Source organism: Sciurus vulgaris, assembly GCF_902686455.1.
Source record: "Sciurus vulgaris genome assembly, chromosome: 14".
In the NCBI taxonomy this organism is placed as follows: domain Eukaryota; kingdom Metazoa; phylum Chordata; class Mammalia; order Rodentia; family Sciuridae; genus Sciurus; species Sciurus vulgaris.
The window spans coordinates 80,611,886-80,634,457 of NC_136475.1; the positions used below are offsets into that span (position 1 = coordinate 80,611,886).

Here is a 22,572-nt window from a genome sequence, read left to right on the forward strand (position 1 = left end):
ACAGGAATGGCTAAAGCAGTGCACAGAATTGTGCCCTTGCCTGTGCCTTTTCATAACTCAAAGCATTTTTGATGCTACCAGTAGGGTCAGGCTAATGTGACTGTTGCTGTGCACCAGTGCGAGGTGCCTTGGGGTAGGACACAGGATGTGTCCTTGCCTGCCTTTGCCAACCCTATTGGCCTAGTGTGATTCCCCCAGAGGCTGGCCCTGTCTTGCTGTTGGAAAGACACCCAGAGGACCTGCCAAATGTCACACAGTGGGCAATACAGCACATAGGTTTCAAGTTTGGGAAGTTGTCCCCAGTTGTGTATGTTTGTTTGTTTGTTTGTTTGTTTATTTATTTTAATTTTGGTTAAGAAATCCACTAGCTTCCTCTTTATGTCTATCCTCAACAGAAAATCTTTTTTTTTTTTTTTTTTTTTTTTGCCACTGTGTGGAAAGGCAGGCTTCTCAGAGTTCAGTCCTCATTTTAGTCAGCTCCTGTCTGACCCAGGTGGGAAAAACACTTTAACCCTTGGGTGCCGTGGTCACGACGCCTCCAGGTTGGGGACGTGCAGTCTGTAACTGCCATCCTCCGTCCTCTACCCTCCCAGGCTGGGGCTTCTGCAACAGGAGCATGAGGAGCTCCTTAGGAACTCATTACAGAGCTTGGACTCACGGGAGGAGTTTCAGAGGCAGCGAAGGATGATCTGACATTCGAAGTTAGTGGGCTCTTTTCTGTGTGTCCCTGAGCTCCGAACAGGCATTCGAATAGTTACTTCTAAAGAGTACGATTTCTAAAGTGGTTGAATGCCTGTCCATCCACAGAGGTCTCTGTTTTCTTATTACAGGTTTCTGAGGTAGTTTGGGGAGGAGGCAGGGACTTTGGTCTCAGAGTCACAGGAGCTAAGCAACTGCGGGCAGCCGTAGGAGGCCCTGTGATTGTCGCAGGCTCTGTGAAGTCTCACTAAGCCAGGTTTGAACACTGATGTGCCATAGACCTGCCTGATGTCTCAGAGCCCTGTGGGCTCAGCTGTAGGATGAGGAGGACCACCCCTGCGGGATCATTGAGGATTAAATTTCATGGTGTATGGAGAGCCCATGGGGTACACTTATTGGTTACAGGGCAAGTCACTTAACTTTTCTGCCATTTTTTTCCCTCAGATTGATTGACTGATTGTTCCCTTCACTTCTTAAAGACTGAAGAGCCGGCCCTATGCCTTTTGAGGTAGTGGAGAGGATAAAAAGTTATTAAGATTTGGTTAGAGAAGTCCTTCATGAGTCTTGGTAGCCCATTCCAGAGTTTTAGTATTAATATATGGCAGCCTATTATTTGTAATTCTCTTGATTGCTTTACTTTGAACCCTTTCTAATTCTTCCATTGCTTGTGATGATCTTCGCAAAAGAAAATTTCTGGTTGAAAAATAGGGAAGAGTTTTTTTTGTTCTTATTATTAAAAAATATGCATATATATTTATGCAGGAGCTGGGGATGTAGTCTGTTAGGACACTTGCCTAGCATGCATGAGGTACTGGGTATTAGAATTATAATTGTTTGCATTATTTTCCCATAGTTCGTATTACCTCCTACGACCACCCCAAAAATGAGTTCCTTAGTCCAGGATGAAGTCCCTCAGGGTCCTGATACCTGGTGCCTGCCACCTTGCTGTCTGTCTGGAGCCCTTGACTACTTGTGAATCTCTCTGCTCCTCATCAGCACTTGGAGTACCCCCCTTTTAGGTGGAGCGAGCTAAGTTAGTAGGTACAAGATGTTACCTCATTATTTTTTCATTATTTAATAACTACTAGTGTTGAACTTTTTGTTAAGTGTTTATTGGCCAGGTTTCCTCCTATATAGAACTAGGACCTGTTTCTATGTGTTAGAATCATTTGACATTTTCTGATTGCATTTTCAGATTCTTTAATAAAGATATTAATCCTTTATCATATGAGCTGAAATATTTTTCCTGGCTTCTTATTTTGGCTATGTGTTTTAAAAAAATCCACACACACACACACACACAATGTGAACTGTCTTCTGTTTGTGACTATCACAAGGAACTTTCTCATCATTCTTGCCAGATCTCATGGTTGTGCCTTGACACTCTTCATGGTATGCATACTAATATGGTGAACACACGTCTTTTGTGATGAAATGTACTATGTTCACTACCCAGAGTTAAGTCTAAAGTATACAGATTCTTCATAGGCCCAGAGAACACTTCCCTTGACTTAGAGAAATGGGGTAGACAAGAAGGGAACGAACAAAACGATTGCTTGATTTTTTTTTTTTTCAGGTTATAATTTTAGCTCTGAATGATGGGTATCTTCTAGACATTCTCCATCCTTTCCTCTCGGACCGCTTCTCCTGAGGTTATCATTGCAATTATGTATTGAGAAGCGTGTGGCCCACTCATCATGAGGCCCCAGCCAAGTTCTCAGGAGAACCCGTCTCTTACCCACCGGACTCACCTTCTTTGAGCTTTTTCTTTCAAGGAGGCACCGGGTCTTGGTACAATGTGAGGATAAAAAAAGTGAGACCCTTTGCACGGATGGCAATACTAGTAAATCTCCCTTCTTGTAGCATCTGTTAAACCTGAACTTCTTTCCTGGAGAGGGCAAGCAATTCCATCTGGTATTCTACCTTTTCCCCCTGGGAAGTCACTGATGTCTGAGAGGAAAAACAGGCCTACGGAGGGATTTCATGTCACTGTGGCAAAGATACTGGCACACAAAGACACTGCGTGGGCTTCCGAGTCTAGATCTATAAATATATTTATTATAATATAACAAGAACTTAACAATAAACATATACTATGTACAATACCATTACAGAGAACCCTGTTTTATATCATTCACAGAAATAGCCAGTTTTGCTCCAGTGTGATAGATGAGGAGAGAAACGGAATTTCAGCGTCATCCGTGTGGAGTCTGTTGACCGCTAGCACCTCCCTTGGAGGCAGACGCACACCAATGCTAACATTAGCCCTGCCCCAGGCAGTTAGGAATTTGTGCTCCAGTCCTTGGGTTCACACTTGCACCCTGTTTGACATAAATACTTTTAAATGACATACAATGTATGTAGTTTTGTGCTTATTACTTTTTTAAAATAATAAATAATATTAAAAACTGCATAACGAAGCTCGGTATCTTGTCCAAGTGGGAGCCACGCTTGTAGTGCTGGAAGTTGATGCCCGACGTTAGAACTGGAATTTTGTGTCATCACAGACTGAAGATGGAAAGCATGTCCTCTTTCTCCTTATAAAGGTTCTTATCAGGACGTGATGGCGAGCTGACTTCCCAGATAGAGAAATGGTGCGCGTGTATTTGGTACCAACTTCAACTAAACAGCGTGGTGGCGGCGGCCTTCTTCCTGCCCTGGAATGGAAACTGATGACCGGTGAGGTTTGAGGGTCTAAGGACTAGCAGGAAGGCCTTCTTCTTTTGAGCCTCGGAGTGACCCCCCATCTGGCTTCCCTTTTCTCGGGTTAATGCGTGACAAGAAGAGTGATTCTGCTCATGCCCCTCAGGCCGTGGCTGTCATGGCTCGTCTAAGAAGGCTGTCCCCATCCTGAGAGCTCTCGTGGCAGGTGCCTTAATATATAGCTATAATATCAAAAATAGTCTCCTGTGCTTTGTAGACATTTGTTCTCCCTCCCTCCCTCCATCCCTCCCCCAGCCTGGGTCCTCAGCTTTACCTCATGGAGGGAGCTGGACTGGTGTCAGAAGCCAGAACTGCATCCTTCTGGAACAGACCCTTCTTCCTCTAGCAGTGCCTCCGTGAGGCACAGTCTTTACAGGGCTGTCTGGGAGTTACTTTTCCAAAAATAAAGTGGGGGCATGGCCTACCCCAGGAGAGATCCTCTATTCTGCACATAGAAAAATGAGAGCAAATGCCCCCCTCTGGCACTACCTACAAAGAGCTTTGGGAATTCCCACATCCTCCCTCTTGTGGCCTCCTCTTTCTCTCAGTACTTAAAAATAGCCTTTTGTTTATCAAGAAAATGCCTTGGAAATCTAAATAATTCATATCGGTTAGGAGAAAGCTAGCACAGCCACCTTGTCCTTCTCCAGCAAAAACGCGGTAGAAAAACCCGTGAAGGACAGACGGCTCTCCCCAGCGGTCCCTGCGGCTGCCACCCCTGGCTCTGCGCAGGCAGCTGGACTTCTTTCCGGTCCCGGTGAGGACCAGCAGCCGCCTAGGCCTCCTGCTGCACAGTCCTGTCCCTCATTTTCTCTCAGCCACTGAAAGTGTAGATTGGTTAAAAAACAAAAGTAGGAATCAAAGTGATAAGGACACTTTGATCTTATTCCAAAAGAGCCTGATGCCTAATATTGTCATAGGATAACTGATCTATGGTGGTTTAGGGATCAAGCTTGCTCTGTAGGAAGGAAAAATCAGCTTCTCCCTCCCAGTTGAAAAATATGTGAAACTATTGCACCGGGCAGAGCGAGCGCCCCCATTCAGAGCAAGCGCCTCTGCAGGAACCAGCAAGCCCTGGCTCGGCGTGTTCCAGGTTCCTGCAGCCTGGGGCACTGTGCCCCATTTCACCCAATAGGCGAGGATGATTTTCTACATTCAATGTAGAGAATATTCAAAATGTTTAGCGCAGTGAGTTCCTTGATTTTGTTTCGTTGGCCTCTTACTGATGTTGCTGAAAAATTATCATTGTATATATCATTTGCCTCACCAGAGTCGTCCAGTTTTGTCATGGGCTCTCAGCTGATGTCAGCCGCTTTGAATGTATTTCTTTATCACGACACAGCCATGTCTGAATACAGGGCAGGGCATGTGGGGTAGGAGCGTCCAGGTGTTGGTTGCAGGCTCATAGGCTTCCATGTTGCCCAGGGCGGGCCCCTCACTGCTCACGATGCCTCCAGTGGCATAAATCTTGCCATCGAGCACCACGGCGCTGTCAGAGGGAAGCAGGAAGAGAATTAGGCCTTTAACTTCCTACGGGGACCTGGAGCTAAGACTCCCGACACTGGGGCTGTGGCAGGCTGCCTGCACCCTCCTGCAAAGTTCATCTCTGCTCTCTGGCCTGGGCTGGCATAAAACGCCTCTCCTTCAGGGACAACCAGGACATCCTGCTACACCTCCCTCCAAGCATGGAGCTGCTCATGCTCACTAGCCTCCCTCCCGGCCCTGCCAGTGGACTAATGAGGCGGGCAGAGGAGCTGTCTCTTTACAGGCACTCGTCTCAGGTCACTGAGCCTTTATCGAGCATCTTCTTGTATGGTACATACGGAATCTTCCTGCTGCTTGGTTCAGGTTAGAGTTCGGAACCCAACTCACAAGAACGCCAGGAGATGGAATTCTAAGGACCTGATCTAATTTAACACTAGGCATGTACTGGAAGTCCTGCCCCTGCCTGTCCCTGCCTTTGAGCCCCCAGGGCAGCATGGGGATCATGTGTTTGACTAGAGTATCCTCCTAAGAAGCCACTTGTCCCCGCAAAGCTCTGGCAGGCAGTTTTGGGAGAGAGCTGATCTCACTTTCACCAGGAGGAAGGTGGCCTCAATGCCTCCAGGAGACATTTCCTTTCTCATCTCAGCTGGATGGGGATTCTGAGCCAGGGGCTGCTGGGGCTGCCCTTGGGTGCTCCACCCCTACTCTGGCCCTGACATCTGTCTCTGTGCTCTGGGTAGGAAATTCCTTTGGCATTGGAGTGGTGATAAATCTTGTGATCACACCTCTCCGGTTGTCCCCCTTTCTCCCCTCCTCCATTACAGCCCTGGTTGAGTCAGCCTCTCACCTGCAGAACTGGCGAGAGTGATTCATGTTTGGGCCTGCCTTAATGTTTCCTTTGTCTGGGTCGTAGATGGTGGTGGCTCTGGCATAAGCCCCACCCAGGATGAACACCAAGCCATTGAGGGTGACAGCAGGTGCATACTTGTTGTCTGTGAGGAGAGCAGAGCAGACAGATCATGGCATTTTATCTGACATTTCCTCCCCTTCCCCCAGCGGATCCCCACTCCCAGTCCCCTGGGACAGGCCTGGGACTGGCACGCCTGGAGAAGGGCAATCTGGTCAAGCCTCCCCGGCTGCACCAGATCTGCCCCTCAGATCTGACTGCAGAGTTAATTGTTGGCTCAGTCTGACTCCTGGCCTGGATGTTGAGGCTGAATGAGTCAGTGATGTGGGGGCATCACCCTGGCCTGGGCGATGATAGGTGCTGGTCCTCACCTATCATCGGGGACTCGATGAAGCTCCATGTGTTGGTCTGTGGAACGTAGGACTGGAGGACACCCGCGGCTCGACCTGCCTCATTCACCCCGCCAAACACATAGATCTTGCCTCCACACACAGTGGCCGCTGCAGAATGTACCGCCTTGGGCAGAGGAGCCACCGCCTCCCATTGGTTGGTGATGGTGTCGTACCTGTGGTGAGATAAGGAAAGAAGGGGCTCGTACAAGGTAGGGGTCATGGCCACCTGCTTCCTGCTTGCAGCATCATCAGCTTAACCTGAGCCTGTGACAGGCTCTGGGATGAGTCACTACCAGGGTGACGCCAAACCAGTGCTCCTGGTCTCCCCGGAGCCTCAGTGGAGTGATTCTCTGCCTGTCCAGCCAATATGCAGACTCCTGTCTCACACCTTGGCGCACGCTGGGCTCCTCTCAGCCTCCTCCATCCGGCTCAGTCCTACCTTTCCCTGCCCCGAGCATCTGCTGTGTCAGCAGGATGGTAAGTGGCATGAAGTGAGAGGCCAGAGCGCATGCAGCAGGGGCACCCAGCCGGCACTCGGGTGGAGTGGGGCCTCCTGGAGTTGTGACTCTGGGCTGTGACTGGAAGGGGAACGAGCTCCAACAGGGGGAGAAGGAGCAGTGCCACCAAGGAGAGGAGTGGACACAAGACATTTGGGAGTATGAGGCGCGTAGTGGCTAGAGTTTGGGGTAGATTAAAAGGCCATGCATGCCAGGCTCAGGGACTTGGGCTTCGTCTCGAGGGCAGTGGGAAGCCCTGTTGCTTAAACAAGGATCAAACCTGGGAGATCACTGTGACTGTGATGTGGAGAAGGGACTGCAGTGGGGAGGCTGGGAGCAGAGAGGCTAGTTAGACTGGTGTGTTACAGGAAGCTTGGTGGGAAGTGACAGAGGCCTGGGTCGAGGGATGGCAAGAGCTTAAGATAGCAGGAAGAGGGGAGGTGAATGGAGAGGGGCAGATCGCTGTTAGGATGCCAGGGCTCAGGGGGACAGAGCTGTTCAGGGTGACACAGGGTCTCTTCCGTGGAAGACTGGACAGAGGTGGCACAATTGGCAGGACAGAACTGAGGTTGGGGAAGGAAGTGATTTCAGTTCTAACTGGAAAGAATTTAAAGTGTTTGTGGGCCACAGGTTAGGGTTACAGTGGGCAGTTGGGTATATGGATCTGGATTGAATAGCCAACTTTAGGATTACTGGTGAAGATGGAAACCGGAGCTAAGGAGTGTTCTGCAGGAGCACGGGTGGGTGTAAGGTCAAGGACATGCTCTGGGTGGGGCGCCGGCCATGAAGAGGGGAGCTGAGAGGAGCCCTCCGAGGGGCAGCTGGGGATCAACAGCCAGTGGCCGTGCTACAAAAGGCAGAAGGCTTCAGGTGTGGCTGGTGGGATGAGGGAGCACAAAGTCTCAAGCAGGTCACTGGTGTTCTGTGGTCTAGGTGGAATGTGAGGTGTAGAAACAATTGTGTTCACTGAGTGGTAGACAGCAGTATAGACTGCTCTGGAGGAAGCTAGCTGGGAAGAGGCGGGGAGAAGGTGGCACCCAGAAAGGAACATGGAGTCAAGAGCGGGTCTGTCAGTGGACTGCTGATAGATGTTTGCCAACTGCCTCTTTGAGTAAAAAGTCCTGGTGTGTCGCATTTGCTGATTTCTGTGATGTGAATCTCCCATGCCTGCCTTCAAGCTACCAAAGGGGACAGCAGAGTAGGGAAAAGACAGACTGTGGCCACCACAGTCTAGACCCTCTTCCCTACGCAGCTACCACTGTACATAGACGCTCAGGAGCGGACTGCAGTAAAATGCAGTAGATAATTAGGAAGAGACGAGTTTGGAGTAGGGATCACTTTTCTTCTTAATAGATATAATTGAATGTGTATATAATTTAATTTGCAATAATAGCTGGGATTGACAACTGGCAGAGTTTCCAAAGTTTTCACAACTGACTCTCAATTGAACCAGCTCCAGCATACCCTGGGTTTTGTTTTAATTTTGGAGGCAAGGTTTGATTGTGTTTACATGCTGACAGGAAGAAGCCCAACAGGATAAGGAAAAATTAAATATGCAGTCAGTCCTCCATATCCATTCATTCCATATCCATGGATTCAACCAACTGTGGATAGAAAATATTTGAAAAGAAATTGTGTCTGTCCTAAACATGTACATTTTTTTCTTGTTATTCCCTAAACAGTTTAGTACAGCAACTATTTACATAGCATTTACATTGTATTTGGTAATTACATTGATATGGTAATTAATGATAAAATTATTTAAAGTATATGGGAGGATATACTTATGTGCAAATACTATGTCATCTATTCATTCATTCATTCATTCATTCATTGGGGGTACCAGGGATTGAACTCAGGGGTACTTGATCACTGAGCCACATCCCCAGCCCTATTTTGTATTTTATTTAGAGACAGGGTCTCACTGAGTTGCTTAGTGACTAGATTTTTGATGAGGCTAGCTTTGAACTCGTGATCCTCCTGCCTCAGCCTCCTGAGCCACTGGGATTACAGGTGTGTACCACTGCACCCAGCAAGAGTATATCATTTATAAAAGGGACTTGAGCATTTGCAAATGTCAGTATCTGCAGGGGTCCTGGAACCAATCCTCTGTGGGTACCAAGGGACAGCTGTATAAGAGAGAGAGAGGAAGCTGGGTGCAATGGTGCGTGCCTTTAGTCCCAGCACTCAGGAGGTGGGAGGACTGCTTAAGCCCAGGAATTGGAGTTCAAGGCCAGAGCTTCCAGTGGATCCAGTGTACACAGATTGAATGCAGAAAGGGCAGGAGAGAGGGAGGGGATGATGGTACAAGTGTCGGACATCTACAGGAGTGGGGGCAGGAAAACACGAGTTCATGGCTGTTGATCCCATTTTCTCTGGGAAGCAGGAATCCGAGAGGGAGAGTCGGTGTGTGGGGTCAGAACCTTGAGGAGAGAAGCGTGGAGGGAAAATGCCTGCTCTGGAGAGTGGGGACGTGGTTAACCAGGGAAGCCTAACCACATTGCCTCACAGTATCTAGGCTCTAATGGAGGCGGGAGGCCTCAGTGTGTAGCAGACCTAGTCTGCAGAGTGGTGGGATTGTCCCTATCGACCCAGGGGCAGGCGTGGAGAAGGCAGAGGAGTTGGGCTGAACCCATCTGCTGGACACCTGGCATAGAAGTGAAGGATGGAGAAGTGAGGGAACGTGGGCTCAAGACAAGACAAGGAGAAAAGGACAGGAAGCAGCTGCTGGGAAGAGCACAGCTGGGGGTAAGCAGCCTTGCCAAGGGCCTGGGATCTCTGAGGTCTCTCTTCAAGGGGCAGCTTCTTCACCCCATCAGTGTCTCTGTCCAGGGTTCCCTGGAAGCTGACCACCCTCACAAGGCTTTTGTCTGATTCCTGCTGCTCTAGCACTAACTCCAGACCTCCCAATGAGGTGGCATCTACCCCTCACCATGCTGTTCACTGTTCCCTGTGTGCCTGGGCCCCAAGTTGGGCCCTGGGGTCAGCTTCCTGCACCATCAGAGTTGGATTTTCCAGCGTGCTTTCCTGGGAAGCACACTGCTCCCACTTTTTTCCTGTTACTGTGGTCAGAGCTGAATGCCTCAGGAAGAGGGTCTTATGTGGCCTGGGCCCTTGGTCCCCAGAGTAGGGGAGGGGACAGCCACGTGACTTGCTGTTCTGGGCTTGGATTTGAGGAGAAACTGAAGTCTCTTAAAGGGCAGCAGGGCTGATTCCATTCAGCCACAGATGGACGATATGTGGCTAATATGCAATGAAGTGTCTTTTTGGACAGTGTCAGAAGTTCAGATATCTATTTTTTAAGCCAATATGGCAGAGATCCAAAGAACTCCTGCAGAAGGAACTGGGAGACAGAGGAAGATTATGTGGTTGTTAGTCCTCGGTCTTTCAGTATAATGGCACATTCCGACAAACACAAATTTCCTGAGAGCTTGTTATTCCAGGTGGCTGATTGCCAAGCCATGAGCCCTCCCGTCAGCTCAATCTGTCAGCTTCCTGCTTGAGAAGGATATGCTAATGACATGCAAATGACCCCGCGGAGCGAGGCGCTCCACTATCATTTATCCAGTAACCACAGCTACTGTAATATATTACTATAAAATATTAGAGCCAGTTATTTATATAATGATGTAATACAGGTTTGTCTATGGCACTGTTGTTTTAATCTATAATTATATAATCTTGCTCTATTCCTGTAATACAGTAATGTAATATAATTATAATGCAACATATATCTCATTCATTATCAATATAATAGCAATTTGTACCATTAGAGCTTCCTGGGGAACAAAGCACTCTCGCTTCTGTCCCCATTACACTGACCTTCCTATCACCCTGAATTCTCATCATTGCCACCATGTGGCACAGAAATTGACTGACTCCAAGGGGCTATGCTTCTTGGGAAGCAGTAGGTGTCCCTACCCTATACCTCCCACCCACCTTGCACACATACCACCCAGGGGTCCTTAAGTATGTATCCTGTCCCTGCAAGGACAGCTGACTGATCCTTGTGGGCTGAGGAAGAATTCAGCACCCCTTGGGGCTTCCTCTTGTCCGGGACTGCTCCTCTATCCACTGTGGCTCCCAGGTTGGGCTTACTCACATGGTGCTGAGCCCCCATCCTGCCCCTGAGGGCCTGTGCAGGCAAACCACCCCCCAGCCCCTTGGAGAACAGCTCCAGGGCTGGAGGGAAGTGGGGCTTGTGTCTACCTCTTAGTCAGAGCATTTGATCCTCAAACGGATCCTTGTATTTATCAACAAGTATAACTTTGCAAAATGAGTAATCAGCGTCTTAGGAGATTAAAAATAGCTGACAAAAGCAAGACAGGAAAACAGATCCAGCTCAGTTTACTCCCACATAGAAAATGTCTCCTTTTTCATGTGCTTATTACTAGGTGACAAATGATCGTAAACTGATGCTTCTGGAAGGCTTGGGGCTCGCATGGACATGCAGCGGTCACTGTGAAGCCCCCAGCATCAATGCTGGTCCAGGTCCAACGACAATATTAATATCCTCATAATCATATAGGGATTCCCTATTATCTTCAAATCAATATGACAATTAAATGTTGTTACTGAGCCATCTCTGGGCTCCACTTGGGGGAGTTAAAGCCCACAATGAACATTCAGAGCCTGTCTCACTCTGAAACCATTGTGGCTGTAACATTTGTCAAATGTCCAATTAGCCACCAAAGCGGGGGGGGGGGGGGGGGGGGTATATGAATTGAGGGGAATGTGTGGCTCCACAGGCAAAAGCTGTCACATGGGAAGGTGTGCTTTCGGTGTGACGGATGTCTTGGGCCGGGGTGCTGCGCCAGGCTGCAGGAAGGATGTGGGAGGAGGGCTCTGGTGATCTTCCCTGTGACCTCCTGGATTGTAATTTGGGGCCAGGTCAGCCTCACCTGTCACTCTCTGGGGCACTATCTCTCCAAAAGCAGGCTGGGCTTTCCTGTTCTCGTGCTGACTCATGGAGCTTCCCCCCAGCTGGCCTGGGGTTTTTCCACAGCTTCCCCTTAGGTGTCCGTTCCCTGCAAGAGCAGTCTCCCTGACTCCGAGGACAGGAGTTTAGTACTTCCCCCAGAGAAGTGCCCACCTGTAGCCTCTGCCCCTCAGTCCTCTACCTGACCCTACCTAATGCCTGCGAGGAAGTCAGACTGGGACTTCCAGCAGAGGGCAGGCTAACACACACGAGTCTGGACTCACAGGCTTACATTATATTCTGGTCAGACTGTGTCCCCACATCACTTAGTTTATGTGTAGTGACCCTTCCCTTCATTGCCACAGATTTCCTGGGGTGTGTGTGATGGAGGGAGGAAGGGAGCTTCCTGGTATGTGACCCCTGCTTGGCAGGGACAAAGATGCACCATGACTGGAATGACCCAGTTCTGGCCATTGGTCCCAGATTTGCCCCTGAATTCCAGCAAGTCTCTGGGCTGGTGCTTGCGGTCCCGTGAATCCCCTGACCAGTCCATCTGCCAAGCTCATCTTGTGCCTTTCTGTGACTGGATCTTAGGCCTCCATTTTGTCTGACACCAAAGTGGGATATCCACAGGAGAGCCCTGCAGATGTCCTGCCTGCTTCTAGCTCATCTCCTACAGTCCTGTCCCATGGTTGTGTTTGAAGAGCCTGGATCACGGCTTCTGAACAGTCCAGGCTGTAGAACATCGCCATTGGGTAGGTGCTGGTGAGGAAGAGTGATGTGATTTCAGCTTTCAGTGAAAGCTGGGGCTGCGGCCTCCTCACCTCTCCACATGGTCCACGTTGCCTGCCACGCCAAGCCCTCCAAGGGTGTAAATCTTCCCATCGTAGACAAGGCTATTGTGTCGACAGCGTGGGACTGTCATTCTGGAGACCAGGTTCCAATTATCGAGCAGGGACATGTAGCACCAAACATCAGCCAGCGTCACCCCTGATTCCATCCCACCTGTAGGCAGCACGGGGGTACAAAGAGCAGGCAGGGGCTGAGGAAGGGCCCCAGGTCAGCAGGCCCACCCCCAGGGTCAGAAGGAGAAGGCTTCACCTGCAAAGTGGATGCTGTGGGCCTCAGCCTTCCTCAGCCCTGCCACGTGGGCAGAGGTCCCTTTGGGAAGCCCGTGCCCATTCCCGACCCCAGCCCTGAGGGGCCTCACCTGAGAGGTAGATGTTGTCCCCGGCACTCACTACGCTGAAGAACTCGCGGTCATAGAAAGGCAGCGAGGCCAAGGGGTACCACTTGTTGTTCTGCGGGTTCCAGCAGGTGACAGCCACCAGTGAGCGCTGGGTCATCCCCACCATCTGACGGCCCCCAACCAAAACGATGACCTCGGCCACACCTGCAGGGACATGGACGGGCACCCTTGGGACATGTCCTGACATCATCACATCTGTGCCTGGCTTCCCTCTGGGGGACCACGCAGAGCCCGCGGACCCCACAGCACCTGCAGCTGGCGGGGTTTGGGCGTGTCCCTCAATACCTGCTGAGAGGCGGGGCCGTGTTCGGGGCGTCTGCATCTCCTGGCGGGCATGGGGCAACATGTGGTAGCGTTTGGCCTCATTGACCAGGTCCCGACATGCTTCTGAAGACTTGATCAGCTCCTCGTTGTCCACCACGTTGAGCAGGTAGCTGGGGTGGATGAAGGGGAGGCGGACGACCGCCAGCAGCTCGGCCGCGTACTGCAGGGTGAAGGAGACAAGGACTCAGACTCCGAGGAGGGAGCCGCCTCTGGTACGTCGCATGGAGAAGAAGGAAAAGAGGTGGGGAGCTCCCCAAGCAATAATTCCAGCCTGCGTGTGGCCTGGAATTGCAGGCACTGCCCTGTCCAGCCCAGGCAGAGGCAGGGGCCTGGTGGCCACAGCTGGCCCATGGAGGACTGTCCACTCATCTCATCAGCACCTCATCTCCACACACACCAGCTCATGGGTCCCTGCTACTTCTCAGGCTGCCCAGGGCTGAAACCAGGAGGGGTGAGTATGGCAGGGACTTGGGAACAAGGGCAAGAACCCAGAACTGCTTAAAGGAGAAGGTGGCTGGGCTGGCGCTCCCCAACAACACAACTCCTTTCCTGGGGTTGCCTCATCTCAAGCCAGCTCTTGGGTCCCTCTCCTGCCGTGCTGACCTGAGTCTCCCCTGCTGTCTGGCCAACAGCTCATCACTCCACTTTGTTTCTGTCATTGAATGACTGGTGACCACTGTGTTTCACACGTTAGGCTCATTACTGGGGGCACAGAGACCTAGGAGACCCCATAACTGACTTCAAGGTGTCCCCGTTTAATGGGGCACAGTTACATAAAAGGCACTGGGGGGCAGGAGTGTGAGTGGAGGCAAGGTTGCTGCCGGCACAGGAGTGACAAGCGTCACGGAGCAGATATCTGAGCTGGATATGCAAGGACTGGTGACTTCCACCAGGTGAAGGTGGAGGGAGGTAGGCCTTCAAAGCCCATAAGAGCAGAGTGAAAGGCAGTGGTGTATTTGGGAAATAATATGGGGTTTGTTCTTGGTGGATGGACAGCGCTTTCGTTGAGGCGTGCGTGTGGGGAGCCGCGAGACTGGAGGGCCTGGGAGGCAGTTCTGGTTGACCTTACCCATGCCGGCCAGACTGTGTACATTCTCCTGCAAGGTGAGGTGGGACTGATGAAGACTTTTAAAGGGAGTGAGGATGTGATCCAATCTGCTCTTTAGCACACAGCCTGCAGGGTGGGAAATGGATTTGGAGGGAGCAAGATGGACGGCAGGGAAATCACTGCGGAGATGATGGCACCAATCCTGGTGAGATATGGTTGTTAGGTGGGGAGAGGGGAAATTGATCCATCTAAGGGAGGAAGGAGGCAGAATTGAGCACCACGTGGTCAGTGAATGGACGGTGTGGGAGGGAGCAGGCCCTGTCTTGGGCTATGAGCAGGAATGAAATAAGGAACACAGGGAGAGGTGTAGGCTTTAGGCCTGATGCATTAGATGGGCCTGGGGAGACCCTGCCTGGAATGCCCAGTAGGTGACTGAAGGCAGATGTCCAGAGTCCAGGAAAGAGCTCTGGTTTAGGGACAGATCTGGGAGTTGTAGCAAATTGTGGCAGTCACTGTTATTAGCTGCCCAACCTAACTTTCTACCTCTGAAAATAAATCTTGCTCCCTCCCTACCTGATCAGTCCAAGGACCTCATCTCCTAGGCTCAGTGACTGGATCAGGTGGTTGGGGGAAGTCATCCCATATCTACCCAATATCGCTGACCCTAGCACCCTGTCCATCCCTCCTGTCCTTGTCCCTTTTGTTCTCAGCGAAACACCATAGCCCTTCTCATCTGCCACTCAGCCTCAGCTTATTTGGGGGTGTGGCTTCCCTGTCTTGTTCCTCTTGGTTGGGCCCTTACTTCTGGGCCATTGTCCCCACCTGCTCCTCTCTGGGTGCATTCTGAATGCTCCTGAGAGTTTCCAGAAGCTGCACTGACTCCCTGGTTCCTCATCCATGAGAACCATGGCAATTCCCTCCTGAGCAGGACCTCCAGCCAGGGCTTTATGGGGTGTACATAGACCCAGGGGTTCCTTGTGACTTGGGGTCTACTCTGGAGACACTGCCATCCTTTCACTCCTCCCCAGACTGGCTTTGCTTCTGCCAGCTGTCCCCGCAAGGGCCTTATATTCTCCCCTGTCATGCAGTCAGTGGTCACCCATCTCTTGTGGGGTACCATTTGGTCGACATGGATGTTTCCCACCCACTTAATAACCAAAGCATGGCTGAGTGCTCCTCCTGTTGAGTTTGATCTCCTGGGAACCCCAAGCACCCTGCTCAGGCACCCACTCCTCTCTGAGGTCCTGTGATCAGCTTGGGTCTCCTTCAAAGTGGAATGGCAGCTCTGAAGGACTCTCTGGTGACTGAAGTTCCTCTCTAAACCTTTCTTTCTCTACTGCTGCTATGTGTGTGGGAGGACAGGACCAAACTTTATCTACTGGCTCCTTTATGCCCCCTGCTGTTCGGGCAGGTGACCCTGACTCTCACCTTCCTTCAGCCTTGCTGAAGACCCCATCACTGCAGAGTCCTCAAAACCTAGGAAGAAGGGGCAGGGATGGGCAGACCTACCTGTGCACGTGACGCTGGGTCCTTCTTGATCCACTTGATGACCGTTTCGTACACCAGCTCCTCGGCCTTGGTGTTAAGGCTGTCATTGGAGACGTAGGCGATGAAGTCGTCCTTGGAGATGCTGAGGATCTCCTCCTGGGCCGCCACCTCAGGGAAGATCTGCAGCGCAAAGGCCTTGGCCATGTGGTAGAGCTCACTGCACTGCATGGCCTCAGCCATGGCCAGCACACCCAGGCAGTTACTGGCAGTCAGCTGCTTCTCTGGGGAGGAGAGTGCACAACCACTGACCCAAGGACCCTGGAAGGGTCACCTCTTATTCCCATCACCATCACTGGTGCCCCTCTGAGCCATGGCCTTGTGATCCTGCCTCCAGCATCCAGAGTCCCCAGAAGACCACTTCCCATGTTCCTGAGCCTTATTCACTTCCCAGTTTCCCTCTGTCCTGGCCTCCCTTTGCTGCTGCAGGTCTTGGCAGAAGGAGTGAGGCTGCGGGGGGTAGAGTAAACCTGCTTCCTCACTGCGTGTGGCGGGAGGGTCAGGGCTGCAAAGCCCGGCCCTGGACTGGGGGCAGCTCCCACACTGAGGCATTTGGTGTCTTCTGTGACCCTGACAGGCATGCCTGAAGTCACAAACTGCTTCCTTAAGTCATGTCAGCAGTCGCCTCCCTCACAAACCACCCACCATCTCCCTTGCAAGCCACCATGGACCCAAGCCTCCCCCAATTTGACTCCCTACAATTTGGAATGAGTCTGGGCTTTTCTTCTGAGATCTGGCTAATGGCTTTTCCAGTCTAGATGTGTCTGGGTCCCACAAGGCCCATCAGTGGTGAGCCTCACCCTGTTGCTGTGGTTCTTGACCTTTCTATTGCTGAGTTCCCCTAGCTGTCTTCACCTAATCTGCTCCCATCTGAGCCCAGGCCCCAGCTCTCTCTGCATGCCACACTCCAGGCTGTAGGTTCTTTGTGGCACTTGTCTTTGTCCCTCCCTCTCCCTGCTCTCAGCCCAGCCAGGCAGCACCAACCTGCAAGGTGAGCGGGCTTTGGGACAGTGACCTGGGGGAGCCCCTGACACCTAGATACTTGTCCTGAGCATTGAAGGGACAGTTCAGATGTTCAGGACTGTCCATGCATCTGGTGTGGCCCAGGCATTAAGTTTAAGGGGAAGTAAGGTGTGGCTGCTTCGTTCAGGGCTTAGCAGTTAGATAGGCCAGGCTTTCCCCAAGAACATGGCTTCCTGGCCCACTTGTTCTCACAGGGCCTGTTGGGGGACAGTGACCCTCTGCTGCCTACAGGCAGTGACACGGAGTCCCCATCAGTCCCTGTCAGGTTATCCAAATGCTCATGTGAAAACAGGCAGAATTCTCCCAGATTCTAGAGTGCTTTGTGGGCACACGCAGCCCTTTCCTCTCCATCACCACTGGTTTGGAGAATTTCTCACATCTCTACTCTTCTCCCCCAAAGTCAAGTGCCCCCTGGCAGGCTCACCGAGAAAGGACACACAGACTTTGCAGAAGGTGTGGAACTGGAACTTGCTGGCCGCCTCCAGCAGAGTCTTGGCGTTGGCCGAGTCGATGACCAGGGAGCCAGTGTAGACAAACTCCAGCAGCAGCTCCAGCACATCGGCCTGCAGATTGGACAGCACCAGCTCCAGCTTCTCCCGGCCGCCCTGGCTGCCGTCCTGCACCGACCTAGGCACAGAGACCAGGGTGTCCTCACCTGCCAGCCTGCGGCTAATGCGCCGCTTCCTTACAGGGTCAGATCTCCCTGCATACCTCGGTCACGCCCTTCGTTTTAGGACTCAAAGGACACAGCAAATGACACACCTGAACCTAATGACCTGACACGGGATCTGAAAGAGAAGAGTCTGACCAGAGGCGCCCAAAAGAACAGAAAACCCTGCTTATCACTACTCGGCATGTCCATGCAAAAAAAGATGCAAATCAAAAAGCATGAGCTGTGGATGGGGACGAGGACCAGGACTGGCCTCAAAGGGAAACAATACGCTTCAGCCCCTGCTGGCCCGGCCTCTGCACCAAACGCGACCAGCTCTGCCACCAGCACCTACACCTCGGCGGGCGCTACCCAGCCGCGGGGGCTCGGGAGGCTCCTGATTGGCCGGCGTCCCAGCCAATCCGGAGGCTTCCTCTGAGAGCCCCAAGGTCAGGGCCCCGGGCGGTCCCGAAGCCCCTCCAACCCCACCAGTTTGCGCAAACATATTGTTTCCTTTTAGGCATGGACAGGAAGCCCTTCATGACATTGCTTTGAAACTGAAGACGAGACGAGATAGACGGACAGAATGGTTAGAGCTGGGAGGGGGAGGGGAACAACCAAGGACTTCCGCCACAGACAGCCAGCAGCCATGACCTGGGGCCTGGCCCGGGGCGGGGCCCTCCTGCCACATGGAACACGGGGTCAGAGGTCAGAGTGGCCTGCGTGTAGAGTGTGCATCGGGCTTGTGAACTGGGGGAGCAGGGGAGGGACACAAATATATCAGTATGTTTATATCTGGTGTCTACAGAAATACAAAACCATTGCAAAGGCTCCTAAGGGCGGGCAGCCGCACCCTAAAACTGGACCTGGAAGGAAACAGATAAGATGAAGCACAACAACACCGACACGGAAGTGAGGCCGGAGGAAGAACACCCCAGCGTTAGGTCAGGAGCAGGCGTCTCAGAGGCCGTGGCGTGGCCACTCTCACCAGGCCAGGTCCTGCCCAGGGCTGTGGCTGGCAATGAACTCTCTGGTCCACCCACTCACTCCTGGAGGCCAGGCATCAAGACTCTTGTGACTGGTCCCTTGGGTGCACTTGTGGCTGGTGGTGGGGGTGGAGGAGTGTCTGGCAAGAGAGCCGGCTGGCCACAGAGAGGCTGGCTGCTGTGTGGGTGGATGGTGGGTAGCACTGGCAGGGAGGAAGGGGACCTGGGTTCCCTGCTTTGCCACTGACAGGCAGGCAGCCATGGGCCTCTCAAGCCCCCACCTCCTCTTCTGTAAAACAGGAGATTGAACTAGACTAGGCCCAATGTGGCAGAGGCTGAGTCACACCCTTTCCATGAGTCTCTCCTCTATCTGACAGTTCCTACATTTCTACTAGAGCCACATCCTCTCAGGTTAGGAACTTTAAAACCCAGACACCACAGCAGAGATCAGGTTACACTGCAACCCTGCTGCCTGAACCAGCGTCAGGGATCGCTCCGAGGGGCACTGTGCTGGGCCCTCCCCATAGAATGGCTCACTGACCAGGGGCCCAAGGGCCTTTCTGTTTGTGAGCCCTGGGCAAGCCCGGACGCTGAGTAGGCAAGGTGCAGGCCACATAGAGATCGGGCAGCGGCCCTTCCAAACCTGAAAGTGACTTATCACACCTAGTCTTCTGCTGTCGGGATGTATTCCCCTGCTTGGGTGGCTTCGTTAGGTATAAAAATAGTTCATGATATGCTCACTTGAAATCACAGAAATCCTGACGGCCCCAGGCCTCGGAGGCCATCTGGTCAAATTCTTGCTCCCAGTCTTTGCTGCCTCTGCCTTCGTTCCTTCAAGCCCTGCCTGGCCTTTCCTCCTCCACCCTCCATGTTCTGTGGAGGTCACTCTGGCGGGCTGATGAGAGCTGAGAAAGCAGAGCTGCTCATCTTCCCGCAGGGCCTGCAGTCACTGCTGCCTCCTCCACTGGCCGGCCCAGCTATCTCCCTGAGTCCTCAGGCAGAGGACTCGACTCAGTGAAGAGTGGGGACAGGATGCGCACACACACTGAAACACACATGAGCCTGGCTGACCCCCTGAGGGAGGGTGCTGTCTAGATGAACAGCCCATGGCCCCGAGTGACGGCTGAGACGGGCTAGCTCGACTGCGCTGAGTGGCACTGCCCCTGTCACCCACAGTCTGAGCCAGGTATAGGGCTTCTGGGACAGGGAGGTGGCAACTGCACAGCTGAGGAGCATCGGATTTGTGCAGGAAATGTGGGAGCCGAAGACTGTCACTGATGCTGTCAGGTGGGGGATCCTGGCCATAGGAACGTGGGCAAGGCTCTGCTCCCATGGAGCGGGCAGGCCGCTGGGCAAATGATCTGCAGGGAGCGGCCACAGAGGATCCCTTGGGAGTGAGGGGGAGGCTTTGTCTGCAGCTAAGCTCAAAGCCTGGAGGAGGCACGGGCCGGACAGGGAGGTTTGGGCATCTCCCTGGCACACACAGTGTGTCTGCACAGGCACTGGTGAGGGCAACTGGCAGTGACTCCATCTCTGGCCCAGCAGAGCCCAGTGCTGGACGCAGCCCCTTCTTGGCAGAGCTGGGTCTGAGGGTGGGCCAGGAATGCCTCGTTCCAATTAGCAGGATGTTGGAAATCCCACCATTAGCAGTGGACTTCCTGGAATAGAAGTTGCTCTCTCCAGACTTCGGGGGCACCCCTCATCCACCCTCACATAGCTCAGTGGTCAAATGCCTACATTTTGAACATTGGAACTGGGGCAGGTTAACTGGGGGGCAGTTGTGAGTCGGGGAGGCGGGCACAAGAAGGTGAGGAACATGACGGGTGTCGTGTCGTCCTCTGTGATTCTCATTCTGCACCCTGTTCTCAGCTCCAGGGCACACGAACGTCATGCTCAAGTCTCACTGGGTTCTGGGGACTTCAAGCAGGCCCCGAATCACCCTTTGAGAGGTGGTGATGGGCCTGGCTCCCCTTATTCTACCAGCATGACAGGTGTGAATCCCTGTTCCTAGTATCTGATTTTTAATCCACTCCTGTCTACCAGAGAAAGAGGGCAGGTGCTGCCACCCACAAACACCAGTTTTTTGGGGAGGAGGTTCAGGGTGAGCATCCTGGCTGGTGCACTGAAGCTTCTGTACCACTCAACATGCGGGGCCTTGAGCCAATATCCACCCTCACTTCCCCTGTCATGGCTGGAGAGGGGACGAGAAGCCCAGAGTCTGGACATAGGGCTTTGGGAAAATCAGCTTAGAAAAATCAGCTGGTTTGTTTATCCATTTTCATTCAGTATGAAATGGGAATAGAATTCAAATTTCAGGTACACCCCAACAGGCTTTGTGGGGTGAAGCTTTCAATTGCCAGGTTTCAGGTTGCCCGGGTCAGGCCTCTGTCTCCATGGGTGTGAGGCAGGGCGGCTTCTCCCACAGCCTGACTTGGGGAGTATGTTGGAAGTGCTGGTGAGGGCAGGAGGGGCTCTGCTAGCTCTCCAGAACAGTCCCCTCCTTCCTGATGTGGCCTGCCGCCCACCCAGCCAGCCACTGAGTGGTGGTGACCAACATTGTGGCCAAAGTCACCTGTGGCATCCAGCCATCCCCGAGAGATTCCTGGTCCTCAGAGGATAGATGAAGGGACTTCTTTATGGGTCAAAAAAGAAAAGCTAGGGCAGATATTCGGCCTACTCTCTGGGAGTGAGAAGCCCTAAATCTGGGAAGCCACCCCCAGGGCCTCTTCACAGGTGAGAGAGGTTTGGACTCACAATTTCTCTCTTCATTGTCCAAAGATAATGCTTCGGGGACTCAGATGAATCGTCAGAGGGACAGGCGGGCAGGGCGAGGCTTCTCAGCTTTGTGCTGAGCTCCTGCTATCTCTCCTCTTCCAGGGTTCCTCAGCCTCCACCCTCACCTAGCCCTCACCCTAGTCAGCAGGTACCTGTCTTGAGGGGGGGTTCTCTCTTCCTTGGGAGGTCTCATGGCCAGTTTTCAAGGGTTTGTTATGCACACAGTCTACATGCCTTCTTCCTGTATCCCCGTTCACGCGGTCAGCCCTGGGTTTCACTCTCCTTCTTTGCAGACTTTGGACACAATTATAAACTATATTTTTGTTCTCTGGGATAGCAAGTGGTTGGTGAGAGCTTTGGCATCCAACCTCAATTAGAAGTACGGATCTACCGGTAAGTTAATTCTGTCCTCAATCTCCTTATCTGTAAAATAGGGATGCCGATAGTCCTGGTTCTAAGGGTGGCATCTCTACAGGGCTCTGTGTGGGCCAGGTGGTGCCCTTGTCAGAGGAGGAAGACAAAGGGGACTTGAGGAGGGGAGGAACCGTGGCCTCACTGTGGGCATGGACATGTGAGGAGTGAGCCTGGGCAGCGTGGGAGGCCTGGGCTGGCAGGCAGCTGAGCCAAGCTGAGCAGAAAGGGACTCAGCCTGGATGGAGGCAATGCCAGGGCTGGGGATCATAGGCAGAGTTGGGGATCCCCTGCCCGTCAGTGCTCACCAGGGCAGGCCAGTGTGGCCCTCAAAGATAAGCCCCAGGACACTGTGTCCCACAGATTGTCCCCACTCCTTCCCCTCACAGGAACACAGCCCCCTGAGAGGGCAGCCCTGGTTCAGGTGCAAAGGGCTGAGCTACTGCCCCATGCGGCTGTTCCAGCCACTGCACATTAAATCTTCATAAACGCGAGGGGACTCGAACAATGAGGTGATGACATCAGCGCTCGCTGCCCACGATCATGTGACGTTCTCCATGACTTTACTGGCTCCGAGAGGAAGTGGCCTTCCAGGGAAGACTGCTTCCCTCCCTCAGGATACTCTTGGAAGCAGCTATCACTGTAAATGGTGGTGTGTGCCTCGGGCCAGGACAAGGGTTCAAGTTCAGAATGGCCACATACTAACATTGACAGCTTCAGCCACAAGCGTCAGCCTCCCCGGTGAGTAACAGGACATGTGTGCTGAGCCCTACTCTCCTGGGCCCTGACTGGGTTCGGACCCATCCATCTGGTCACCTACGATGCCCCTTGACTGGACCACTCAGGTGGCCTTCTGGCTGCTAAAGCTGCACCTGCCAGATACTCAGTTGGTCACCTTCCCAGCTCAGCCCCAACTCTGTGGACCTGCCCTCATTCTCTGATGTCCCTGACACTATGCCCT

At 52.5% G+C, this 22,572-nt stretch overlaps 1 protein-coding gene across 2 annotated transcripts in view; it reads right to left on the minus strand.

The window, feature by feature from the left end:
* Positions 1-2,735: 2,735 nt before the first annotated feature.
* Positions 2,736-22,572, minus strand: part of KLHL29 (kelch like family member 29) — a 283,806-nt gene continuing 263,969 nt past the window's right edge. For both annotated transcript variants that reach the window (XM_079109628.1, XM_079109627.1), the window contains 8 exons: positions 17,215-17,417; positions 15,732-15,991; positions 13,136-13,334; positions 12,812-12,994; positions 12,426-12,606; positions 6,166-6,359; positions 5,735-5,879; positions 2,736-4,891 (listed from right to left, as the gene is read on the minus strand). In XM_079109628.1, the coding sequence (XP_078965754.1) occupies positions 4,708-4,891; positions 5,735-5,879; positions 6,166-6,359; positions 12,426-12,606; positions 12,812-12,994; positions 13,136-13,334; positions 15,732-15,991; positions 17,215-17,417 (1,549 nt within the window). In that variant the 3' untranslated portion in view covers positions 2,736-4,707. The remainder of the gene's footprint in view (positions 4,892-5,734; positions 5,880-6,165; positions 6,360-12,425; positions 12,607-12,811; positions 12,995-13,135; positions 13,335-15,731; positions 15,992-17,214; positions 17,418-22,572) is intronic.